At 40.2% G+C, this 13,153-nt stretch overlaps 1 protein-coding gene across 1 annotated transcript in view; it reads left to right on the forward strand.

Moving 5' to 3' along the window:
* The first annotated feature begins 372 nt into the window (after positions 1 to 372).
* Positions 373 to 13,153, forward strand: part of ADGRG6 (adhesion G protein-coupled receptor G6) — a 109,328-nt gene continuing 96,547 nt past the window's right edge. Inside the window, exons 1-2 of the mRNA XM_026039197.1 lie at positions 373 to 385; positions 6,471 to 6,571. Of these exons, the coding sequence (XP_025894982.1) occupies positions 6,472 to 6,571 (100 nt within the window). The 5' untranslated portion in view covers positions 373 to 385; position 6,471. The remainder of the gene's footprint in view (positions 386 to 6,470; positions 6,572 to 13,153) is intronic.

A 13,153-nucleotide genomic window follows, 5' to 3' on the forward strand; every position in this document is an offset into this window, starting at 1 on the left:
CGCCGCTGCCCTCCCCCGCCTCGGCTGCTCCGCGTCCTTCCCGCTCCGCGCGGCGGCTGCGGCGGCTCCGCCGCGGAACCACCGGCCCGACCGACCCGGCCCGGCCTGGCCCAGCCCGGCCCGCGGGGCAGCGCGGAGCCGCCGCCGGGGCGAAGCCACCTGCGGCCCCGGCGCGGCCACCGCCTCCAACTTTCTCCAAGTGGCTGCAGGGAGGCGGCGCGGAGGAGGAGCAGAGCGGAGCCGGGCGGCGTGCGCGGAGGCGGGCGAGAGGTGGGCGAGCGGCGGCGACCCTGCCCGCGGAGAGGCGGGCGGGCAGGCGGGCAGAGGCGGCGGCCGGAGGATGGTGGCAGGGGCCGGGCGGGCTGCAGCGCCGCGGAGCCCCCGCGTAAGTGTCCGCTCCCGGCCGGCGGCGCGGGGCTGCTCGGGGGAGTCCCTCGGTGGGGCAGGGACGTGGGGCAGGGCCGGGCGGTGAGTAACGCGGGCGAAACCGCGCCGGGAGGCAGGCACGCAGGCAGGTAGGTAGGGCTGCCGAACGGGGAAAGGAGCGCGTTCTCCGCGCGAGCTGCCAGGGCGGCAGCCGCGCGTCCCGCGGCTGCCCCGCTCCCGCCGGGATCTCCTCGTGCCCCGGCGCCAGGTGCGGAGCAGGGCGAGAGCGGCGCGGAGATGGGGCCGGGCGGGCACCATAAAACTTCCCCGGCCGCGTCCTCCTCCTCTTACTGCTCCCGCCGCGGCGCGGGCTGCGGCGGCCCTGGGGCGCGGGGCCGCCGGCGGGGCCGCAGCGCCGCCCCCGCGGGGGCTCCCGGCGCGTTCCCGCCGTCGGGGCGCCGCGGCCGCAGGTGGGCACCGAGYGGGGCCCCGCGGCGCCCCGGCGAGCGGAGCAGGTGAGCGGGACGGGGCGGCGCGAGGCCTCGGTGAGGGGCGAGGGCCGCCGGAGCAGCMGCCCGCGACTCCGAAAACTTCGGTTTGGAAAGGAAAGCCAGGGGACCAAGGTGGACCCAGTGCAATTGGCGTGGTTGAAGTCAAAAGTCTCTGCCTTCTCAYTATTGCTTTTTAAGTTCGTTTCATGAGTGTGAGGGCGTTTGCAAGTTGGCTTTTGCAAGATCAATTGCTTAAAATGAAACTTTTAATTGGCGTTATGTAGTTAATCTTTCAGGGCATTAGTGTCAGGGCTTAAAGCGAGGGTTTCAAAAGCAAAATGAACTTCTTTGTTAATCTGCAGGAGCTCGGATGGGAGCTGTAATCACCTTTCACTTGTAGTTCCACTTCAGCGTAATTAAACTCAAAATCTTTTTGTTTACAACCTATAGGAGAAAAGAATTGTGAAACTGATGTTATCATTCTTGTAGTTTTCAACTGTCAGCAACATTTTTCCCTAATAGCTTTAGACATGTCAAAGACCAAAAGAGTCATGTCAATCTGCCTGGGGCGGAATTCACATCCCACTCTGGGGAACTTTGCCGAAGCTTTGAACAAGGAAGATGGTGTATTCAAATATGCATGCCATGGTTCAATATCATAAGGTAGACAGATCGAATGTGCCAGGATTATTCATATCTTGTACATATTTCCTTGCAGAGCTCCCCAAAGGGTGAGGATGTTGCATTAGCTGGCTGGTGGCATGCATAGTGTAAAGTTTTGTAGATAGATTTAGCAAGACCCCCACTGATTTGTTCTTGAACTATGTCAAGTTGCCATCCATTTATGGTTTTAGATAAATTACATGACTATTTTGCTCTTCTAGAATGAATTGTGAATAAGCCCATTGTTTCCCTATGTTATAGGAAATGCAAGTAGCTGTGGACTGGATTAAATTGGCAGTTAGAGTGCATAGCTGCTCTTGTCACGTAGTGTCTACAATGGAATAATGCCACTTTATAGAAAAATTGGTAGCTTTTCTATAAGATTCCTTAGAATGGCAGTTGCTACTCTGAAGACCAGTTTTGTAAGAAATATGTGTTAAAAGGGATTGCTGTCATGAGATCCCATCTAAACGGAATGGGTCTAGCTCTGCCATAGGTGTCCTAATAATCCTCACACATCCTAGGTGGCAAAATGCTGTTTGGGATCTGTGGTGATTCACAGTGATTTGTTCAGTTGTGAGCTTGTTACCAGCTGGAGCCAGGACAGTGCTCGTTCTTTCTCATTTGAATTGAAACAGAAATGAGGAATAAAGTTAACTGTGAAGGGCCTTCAGCAACTTTCATGTCCTTAATGTTGGAGACTGAAATGCATGTGTTCTGAAATTGATAAAAAAAACTTTGTTATGGATTGATTTATTACATTCTTTACATGTTTTGGTACATTTGTGTGCTGATGTTCTTTCTCTAGCCTACTGATGATTGCCAAATAACCGAATGCATCCTTTTAATATTATTTAAAATAGGGACACAGGACTAAGGATTTGAAAAGTGAGTTGCTGAGTCAGTGTTGTTTTAGGCATCGGTGTCATTAGTGTCATCCATTGATAAGTAATAAACTAGCCCGAACTGTATATGTGATTTGTTTGTTGAATTACTCATATCCTGGTTGGATTCAATTGTAGATTAAATGAATGCTAATAATCAAGAAAATTAACCTATAATAAATATRCTAGTGATTAACATGTGAATGCTAGATATCTAAACATGACTTAGTTTTTCTAAATGTCTTACCAACTGTTTACCCTCTTTTTTTTTCTTTTTTTCTTTTTTTTCCTGTCCCTCTTCTCCTTCAAAATTGCTTCCAATAAGGTTGCTGCATTGTCAAGGTATCTGAGATAGAGTTTTGGTATGGAAGGAAGCTTTATGCTGGCAATATGTTAGCTGACTTCCAAGACAGCTTCTTGTACGAGCAGTGTTGTCCTGCAAAATGTAAAACTGTGAGCAGTCAGGTTTGTGAATTTTGGCTTTTTGCCTACAGAAAGTCTGAAGAATGTATTGAACAGATGATTTTCTCACCCACTTACAGCACTTCCTAGAGGTTATTCTTTGTAACATGGATCCCCAAAAGAAACACATCTGACTCTTTGTGCCTACATTAGCAAGCAGTGTTTTGGTAGCAAAGATAAAAATGTGATTTTTTTGATCAATCTCTTTAGAGTTTGATAAGCCTTTCTTTCTGGTCATCAGATACGATATGCTGTAAAGAAACTCTTCTACAACAGAGGGTGTAAATGTAGGATACAGATTTCCCCTTTTTTACCTATTTGCTCACTTATTTTAATGGAGAATAGTGTAGGGTTTGCTTGATTGTTTGATTGATTGATTGATTATTAGTAGCAACTGAAGAATTACCTAGTCCTTTCCTTGGGGAAAGAAAGTTTCTATAACTTTCTATATACAGAAAGACCTTTCTGTCTTGCTTTCTGTACTTATCCTCTGCTCTGTTGTTGATTATCCATGTTCTTGAAATCTTTCCTGGCTTGTTGCTTTTTACAAAAGTGAGGATTAGTAAACAGACTGTAAACTAACACCATGGGATACCAGCTCATAAGTATTACCAGAACGCATGTAAACATTAACAAAACAGAACTGACCAAAAGAAATAGTTTTGTCAGATTAACACAGAATTCCACACACTCTTTAGGAAAAAAAACGCCACAGACACAGAAAAAAACACCAAAAGGCAGTGTGGTTGGATTGATTCACTTGAGACTTAGGCAGTGGCACCTTATCATATTATTTTTCCGTGAATGAATCAAAAGCTGTGGCTTGGATTCTCCCACTATTAAATGAGCAAAATCATACAGTTGAGCTCATGGAGATATCAAAAGTGTCAACATTTTCTGCAACACCCTAGAAAGATATTAATATGACCCCACTGTTTCAACCAATTTACTGGTTTTCATTTGGTAGGTTAGCCAGCAGCAGACTAGCATTCTTCACATAAGTAGCTGCAAAATCTATCTAGAAGGAGCAATATTCTTCTCCATCCTGGATAAGATATGTCAGGCTAATATAGTCATCATTTCTGTTTCACCAGTCTGAATGTATGTATGCTATATGTGTTCATATGTGTGCATATCTGGCTTTCACCTCGTACAAAGTCTTCTGTTCAAGGTCTTTTTTTCTCTAAATAAATGTGGAGGGTATTATGGAATTGTATGCATTGAAGAGTAAGGGTCCTCAAACCACAGTATTCTGCTGTCTCAGATTTTTAGCAGYGATTTATAGGTCATAGAGCTGAAGGACAATACTTCTGTTGTTTGCTAATCTGGTTACTTTGTGAGTCTGGCTTCATCAAAGCATATCTTGTATTTCAGATCCCAGTTTGTTTTGCACATGTCTTCAAAAGTTGTTAAATTTGACTTTGCAATATCTCTGAAAAATAAATCAGTTTCAAATCTTTAGTTTGATACAACTGTCTGAAAGAAATGCTGATGCTGAAAGAAAAGAAATGCTTTTTTTTTTTCTCCTTTCTTTCTTTCTCCTGGTAATCAGATAGTTTTGCTGTCTAACCCTGCAGTGATGGGAAGCCTCACTGATGGTTGCAGGCTACTGAAGTGTCTTTTACCTGGGCTGCCTGGCATCTAGCCCGGGGGTGTGGCTTGATGAACTTTTAAAACTGAAACATTAGTTATTCTTTTACAATGGTTTATCTTGCTGTGTTAAATTTGGCTTTTTTCCTGTGTCACAGAACTTTACTTTGGGAAGCAATAGAAGCCAATTCTGGGAAAGGATTTGCATTTGCCCTCAAGTTTCACTCGCAGTTTCACAGCAGTATCTGTGGAACAGAAGGAASTAGATTTCCCCAAGTTAAACAAAATTAAGTTTTCTTGCCACTCCTTTGCACTTTCTTTCACTCTACATCTCTTGCATTTTTCTCCTGACAAATGATATAGGTGACCATTCTAAAGATACTTTCCATTTCTAGGATAGTACGTATTAAATAGAGCAGGTATTTGTATTAATTCATGTTTCTTCATGTCTATTTATTCACGATTGTTTCTTAAATAGTGCTGCTGGTAATGGGATTGTGAAATATCTCAGGGGTCCTGCTTGAGGTTTTCGTGCAGTATAACGAGATAACAAACCTTAGTGAACAAAGGTTGTTTAGTGGTTATTTATGCCAAATAGGATGGGAATGAGTTAGTCAAAATAGCACGTGTTGTGTTGCACTGTTTGTTCCTTGCTCCTGCTTGTTGATATCTTGTGGAGTAAAGTGAGGTAGGAATGTAATGATGCATAATTCATTTCAGACACATGGCTAAAGCTCACAAAAGATTAATTCTYGTCCCTTCTGCCCACCAGGTAGGAAACATTTTGGTTTAACCATTAAAGGTCACGTATACTTTAAGGAAAAGGAAATGTTAAACTCAGTAAAAGGTGCCATARCTGTCAAAATCTTAGCACTAAGTATGGTTTAGCACCAAAAAGCATTGCTACTAAGTTAGTAATATGTGTGTAATATATATAGACTACATATATGAATCACACCTTTAACCCTTCAGACTGTTATCATATGGGTCGTTTGTTCCTTTTACTGAAGTCTTATACACCATTGCATGCTTAGCATCCTAACCACAACTTTTCTTCCACTTTATTGTCTGAAGAGGGTCAGAGAGCAACATTTCTGACCTTTGCAGTCAAGTGTACAATATCACTTTCATACATGCTTCTCTCACTTGTTCTAAAGTAGTCCACAGTTTTCACAGAATCACAGAGCGGTTAAGGTTGGAAGAGACCTCTAGAGATCATCTAGTCCAACCCCCCACTGCTCCAGCAGAGTCCCACTAGAGTGCATGRCATAGGGTGGCATCCAGGTGTGTTTGGAAGGTCTCAAGAGGAGGAGACTCCACAACCTCTCTTGGCAGCCTGTTCCAGAGCTCTGTCACCCTTACAGGAAAGAAGTTCTTCCTCATATGGAGATGGAACTTCATGTGTTTCAATTTATAGCCATTATCTCTTGTCCTATCACTGGCCACYACCGAGAAGAGTTTGACCCCTTCCTCCCTACRTTCTCCCCTCAGGTACTTATACATATTGATCAGATCTCCTCTCAATCTTATTTTCTCAAGGCTAAACAGGTCCAACTCACTCAGTCTTTCCTCATAACATAGATGCTGCAGTCCCTTAGTCATTTTTGTTGCTCACTATTGGATCCTCTCTAGAAGTTCCACATCCCTCTTGTCCTGGGGAGCCCAGAATTGCCCCCAGTATTCCAGGTGCAGCTTCACCAGAGCTGAGTAGAGGGACAGGATCCCCTCCCTTGACCTGCTGGCAGCACTCGCCTCATGCAGGCCAGGATCCCTTTTAGGCCACRAGGGCACTGCTGACTCATGGCTATCTTGTGGCCAACCAGGACTCCCAGGTTGCTCTGCGAAGCTGCTCTCCTAATCTATACGGATGTCTGCACTTGTCCTTGTTTAGTTTTCAAGTGCTTTGCTTCRTGATAGTTACTAGTTTCACTGACAATAGTTTTGTGACATAGTCTTGGCTTGTTGTAAAGCTCCCTGAAGTGTTCCTTGCCTTTGTTTTTATTGTTTTTTACAGGATGTTTCATAGAAGTGAAATGTGGTGCTATCACTGGAAATGGAAGCTGCGGCACTGCCTGTGCTTGTTTATCACATATATTATATGGATGCAGCAAACAGGTAAGTTAAAAAATTATCCTCTTGATTGAATAAATGGCCTATGAGCCAAGGTCAGGTGATAGGGGGTTATGAGCCAAGGTCAGGTGATAGGGGGTTATGCTTGTGTATGACTGTATTATGTACAATACAAAATTTTCATGAAAATGATGCCCTATTAGTTCTGATAGTTTGTATTATATTTTCTGTGGACAATCTTTACTATTTGTTATTATTTTGTTTTTAGTTTATCTTTTTATTTGACCTTGCACTTTGAATTCTGTTTTCCTTTCCTTTGCCTTCTAAATATTTGCATCTCATGAATTTGGCCTTATTTTTGATATACTGCAAGTAATCATTCTCTTAGTTTTTGATATACTGCAAGTAATCGTGTATTTCTTGTTCTTTCATACATTTTTCACAGCAATGTTTATGTCTGTTACTTTTGTATTCAGTAACCCTTGCATTTTGTAAATAGCTATAGCATATGTTTTAAAACTTTAATGATTCAATGGACAGAAATGTTCTTTAGCAAGCTACATGAACATACTATATTGTACAGAGCAAGAAGTTTGAACTTACCATCCTTTTGTAGTGACACTGTAGTGACACTGTAGTGACAATACAGAGAGTATTGTAACACGTTGTTCCTGTTTTCTTTAAACATATGAATGAGAGATTTCCTTTACTGAATATCTTTTCCTAAACACTAGAGTGCAAAATATTTTAGTAGTGCCAGCTGCTTTGTTGGAAAAACCTTTGGAGTTTGCTCTGGAGCAGAAGAAAATATTGGAGCAGATTGTAGTGTTTAGCTCATTCTGTATCAGATGGGTAGTTTTGCTATTACGGATTTGCCATTGGAAAGAGTTGCAAAATGAGTGTTAAATATAGAAGGAGTTTTTAGTTTCTTAAAAAAAAAAAAGTATAGTTTTTTGACATACAGTAGCAGTTTCCAGCTTTGTGTCACTTTAGTGCATATTTTCCCTCTCTTTTAAACCGTGTAGCCAGAAATATATGTTTGGACTTGATTCTCATTCGTGGCTCAGCTGGCTAATGTCCTTTGTGCCTCTGTGATCCTGTGCCATACATGATCCTGGGCTGTGCAGCTGCCATCCTTGGCATAAAATAAACCAAAAAAACTGCTCTAATACATGCTAGCTGTTGCCGACTCGTGTGGTGACTGGCCTGTTAAGGCCTGAGGATGTTTAGCCTTTATCACGTCCTCTCAATAAGAGGTTAGTTATCAGAAGTGGAAGTATAGTTATAACATTGGTAAGTCCTATAGACAGACTAGACTGGTATGCTGAGGATAGGAAAAGTCATATAAAAGCTTGCGTTTGCATTCTGCTAATCACCATTAATAATCACCATTTGCTACCGGTACTGAAAAAAAAAGATGAGTCAAGAATTCTGTGCCAAACTTCAAGGTTAAAATCATAAATGTCTGTGACTAGCTATTTCAGTAATTAACTAATTTATGCTACTGGAAAGAAAATAGCAGCCAGAGATTTCTAGATAATTGATTCTCTTGTATTATAGTTCCTTTCTCGGCACTCATTTGACATATAGAAGACCCAGATCCAGTCTCTGATAGAAATCACATCAGAGACCTCAACCTGAGTCTTTTAAGCACATGGGGATTCTTTCTTCTGCCCTTAACCTGGAAAACTAATTGAAATCTTTAGAGCTTCTATGGAAAAGACATTTTCCTATCCCTCTGAATAATGAATAGATAAATAAGGTAAGCTAGAAAAATCCAGTTTCAATAGACAAACATATTTGCTGCTGGACACTGAAAGAGATCACAGGCAGTTTGCTATTAACACTTACCCTAAAATCAAAGTGAGATGTTTGCAGAAGCCTGCCATTTGGCAGGAGTAATCTTTAGAACCTCAGCTTTCTTTCTTTTTCTTTTCAAATGTGAAAACAAAGATTATAATCCATAGCTGTAAAATGTGGTGTTTTCATCCATTCTTTTTTTCATAGAACAAAGCAGATAAGGTGGGAAACACTACTTCTTCGTTTTCTTTTATTTCCTTGAAAGATACTAGTCAGTTTCTCTGTGGAATCATATGGTATTCGTGATCTCTATGGCATCTTAAACATTACTGAAGTTACTGTATAAATATCATAAATATATCATAATATTATAAAATCYGACATTCATCCAGTTTCACTAGTGAGCTGTAAGCTCAGAAAGCAATTGGGGCTTATTGAGTTTTGCCTAGAGGAGGTTACATACAAATGAGGATTAAGATTATCAGATATAGGTTTTACAGATTATTTATGTGGCCATTCATAAATGCTAAAGCAGTAATTTTATAGTTGAGCTTGAGAAGAACTACAAGACTTGGCTGACATTCAGAAACAAAGTTCAGGAAAAGTATTGCACAGCTTAGAAGAGCTGCACACAACTTAGAAGAGCAGCGGAATGGTCTGTGAAAGGAATATTTAGCCATGTATTTCTACATTGTGCCAGCTGCTGTTCATGGTGACGGGTTCCTTTTTCTGAAGGGCAAAGTACTTGCAAGGAGGTGCAGTGGTGAAGCATAGTTGTGAATATAGGTCTGGTAGCTCAGAAGAATCAATGGATAGGCTCTGACATTTGAATAATAAAAATAATAAAAAAAAAAAAGAAATAAGAATATGCTACATATTAAAATCTTAAGATACTGTCTAGAGTTATATGTTGTGATTTGGGGATAAAGAGTTGCTCAGTAAGTGGCTTAAGCGGGTTCCTGTTCTCATCTGTGGTGTAGATGTGCAAGGTGGCCCTGAGTGAGTCACTTTACTGAACTGTGTGTCAGTTTCTCCGCCTAAGCAATTTGTCTGGCCTCTCTTGTAAGGAGCTTACATATCTTCCAGAAAAGCACTGTTTAGAAGCTATTGTGCTGGGACGGTGATGTGTCAAGCAAAATTAGATTAGATCCTCTTTAATTGGAGATTTAGGCATACTTGATTTTTTACTCATGTGCATTTTGATTGTTTCAGAGGGTCTAAATAAGAATAAAAGGAGTGAATATACCTCTAGAAATCATGATCAGTGAGGGCAGAAGGAAGGAACTAAGATAATTTTGGTCTAGAGAAGGCGGAATGGGATTACATAATAACTTCAAATATTTAAAAACATAACTGCAACAGGAGAGAGTTGATTTTTCTGAACTGTGGAAAAGACCCAAAGAATGGCTTTAAATTACTGCAAGGTAATTTAGGGAAAAGAAATCTCATGTTTTTCTTCTTTTGTAATAAATAGAAATTTAAAAATTTACCTGCTATGTAACCATATTTAGTTTTATTCAGGATATGGAAMATATGCCTTTTAATAAAGCCAGTTTTCAACGCTTATTACACTATTTCTGCATTGAACCATGCACTGCTATTACCACTCATTTACTATGTCCACAGCTAGTATTAGAGTCTGTGTTTGTCCTYCTTTTCTTCTGTCAGTAAAGTGTACTGGTGTCAGTAGTCATATTTCAATGTCTTAAATGAGTTTTTAGTTAATCCCCAACAGTTCACAAAAGGATGAGTTTTAATTCTGTGCTAGCCCCTGAAATWTTCATTTTGTTTTTAGTGGTGATTCAAAACAAAGTGTATATATTATTTTTACTTTTTTATTTACTACTTATTTACTATTTTTATTTATATATTATTATTTTTCATCAGGAAAAAAGGGGGGGAGAAAAGAGTAAATCTGGAAGAAGGCCATTCACTCACTGATACAATCTGCCATGTGGGATCATCTCTGTCTATCACACGCCATAATTGGGCCTGTATAGATAAGGGAGGGATTAAAGTCCTCTCGTGTTCATGGCAGGATCTCCATGAGAGATGGGAAGGGAGTAACGGTGGGAAGTGTTGTTAATGTCGGGAACATGGTGGGAAGTATCGCTAATGTGCCAGCGGTATGAGCCAGTTGTCACGTTGCCTTTTACAAAAAATGGATGGAGCTTTATCTTGAACTTCCCAAGTCAGGAAGAGGGTTTTCAGCACAGTTTTGGCTGCCTACCGCAGACAAGGGCCAAAGATCCTATCAATGGCTGAATGATGAAATAAGTGTCAACACATTTGCTTATCTGTCTCTCTGCTAGCATGAATACAGTATGAACCAAAGTGCTTCGACATTAGCCACATCAGTCAGCGCAGTCCTCCTCGATGACTGGGAGGCAGGGAATGTTTTTATAACATTATTACTGAYGCTTTGTGAAAATGCTCTCATGCTATTCCTGGGGTGGGAATGGGTGTGCGTATATTGTCGTGGGCAGCTAAGGTAATTGAGAGTGTTGTCACCGGCTCGGGCGTAGAAATTTATGTTTCTGAATGTTGTGAAAGACTCGCAAAACCTGAAAAGTTTTAAGGRAGTATTCAGCCTTTCAATTTCTTTCCCTACATAGGCATGCAAACATCATGGTTAGTTGAGAGATTAGCCTGAAGAAGTCTGAAAATGTAATGAATAGCTCCAAAGCATTTTAATTCTCCTTTCTTCTTCTGTCAGTCTCTTTTCATATTTTAGTGTACTTTAAGCAAAAAATCAAAAGCAATCCCTTATGTTCTGTCAACTTAATATCTAAATTTCTGCTGGTTTGAGGTATGTTTTTAGAATCTGTGTTCGTGCAAGTCTTGCAACAAAAAGTCACTGGTTGCCTTTCTTTTGTTTTCCTTACTTGGCAGCTAATTAGTATGAAAGTAAATTACTGTTGAAGTGAATTTCACAGAAATTTCATTTCTTACTTTATTTTTCTTATTTTACTTACTCTGTTTACTTTCTTAGGTATATATTTTTGATGACATTGATAATTATTTTCCCTGAAATGTCTGAACCTCATTCCATTAATTGTGATAATGTTGCATTAAAAGCATAGTGATAGACCACAAAAGTTCAGAACTGACCAGAACCTTACCTTACAGAGTCTGGGCTTTCTTTTATTAGAATACAGACTGAATAATATTCCTTTCTTTAAAGAATATAGCCTTCATTAAAGAAATAACATGCCTTTCAGCAAAGGTCACATCTTTGACATGTGCAATTTTAGAATTCTTTTTGCCTGTCTTTTTTTTTTTCTTTTCACTGTTGAAAGTTGGAGGTAAGTGACAATTTTCAGCATTGCCAATTTGACTATATTGTTTTTGATAATGGGCAGTGTAATATCCCATTTGATGACAGATCCAGGAATAGACTCCAAAATGACTCATGGCCAGCTGGACTATATACAAGGCTGTTTCTAATGGAGGTTATAGTGTAAAGAAATTCATTCTTTACTGTATTTATCTTTTTTCTTTCTCAGTAAAATTAATGATCATTTTAGAATAAAACTTCTTTCTATCTTACTGAAAGATTCAAATCTTTTGAGAATGTCGCTTTCTACTTCCTCCTGTGGATCTGTAACGTGACAAATGTTGCATCGTGAAGTAGGTCTCTGGACTGGACAGAGACAAGACAGGACAGTTTTCCAGATAATGATTCGGTTCTAGATAATAAATCTAGCAAACATGTCACATGCGTTTTACAAGATATTTCTTAAAACTAATAAAGAGTAATTAAAATTGTTGATCTCATATGCCGGGAGACCTTTTACAAGTAAGTGGTTAGTATTGTAATGTCAGCATTTGTCTACTAATAGAAAGTGCTAATCTTGCACATTTCACATGTGGTTATGTTCATGAGGATTTCTTTAGAAAATGCTTTAGTAATTTGCATAAATTGCGACATATAAATGGTCTCTAAATCAAACCCTCTTTATCATTGATATCATGAGGCACCTGAAAGATTAGCATTCATGTTTTTATAGCAGCCACAACAGAGAGATGTCTGAGACAGATATACTTGACGTAGTGCATTTTATGTGGGCAATATTAAAATGTATATTAAAAATGACTTCTATTTTACATGCAATAGGAAAAAAAGAGGTGAAGGAGTCTTAATTAAGAGTTAGTAAATGCTTAAAAATGAGTCCCACCCAGAAAATTCATATCCGTTAAGATTTTGATTAAAAATATATCTAAGTAATTAATACTGTTTCAGATTTTTTGCATTCTTCAAGTATGTGACAAAAAATAGCATGTTTCAAGTATAGACTGTAAACATTTTCTACACGATTAACACAGTGATAAATTGAAACTTTTTATGCTATCAATGTCATAATATAGGCACATAAATCAAGGTGGGGCCGGRGCTCCCAAAAGCACCATGACTTGGTCTGTATTCAGTATTGCTTGATCTTGCTTGCAGATGGTAAGGTGTGCTTTAACTCTTGCTGCAGTACAGGAAAATCAAATGCATAATTCATAATCAGAATTCTGCTTGTATAATCAGACAACTAGATAGCATTTASACTTATTACTTTTATTGGCATTCTCCTGAAGAATGAAGATTTTTTTTTTTGCACACTAAGCCTGGCTCTTGTGACAAATGCATGATGCCACTATAAATCTGTTCCTCTTTCGTTCCTTTCTCCTTCATCTTCCACTTTGGGGCTTTCACCTCACTGTCTGTACTATGGGACAGCAGCAGCTTGAGTGGGGTATTCACTGCTCTTTTCAGTTCTGCTTTTTGGAAATATTTTGCTAATTGTCTTCGAGATCCCCACAAACATGCATACCAATTCC

Source organism: Nothoprocta perdicaria, unplaced genomic scaffold (genome assembly GCF_003342845.1).
Source record: "Nothoprocta perdicaria isolate Ctin4 unplaced genomic scaffold, notPer1 scaffold_221, whole genome shotgun sequence".
In the NCBI taxonomy this organism is placed as follows: domain Eukaryota; kingdom Metazoa; phylum Chordata; class Aves; order Tinamiformes; family Tinamidae; genus Nothoprocta; species Nothoprocta perdicaria.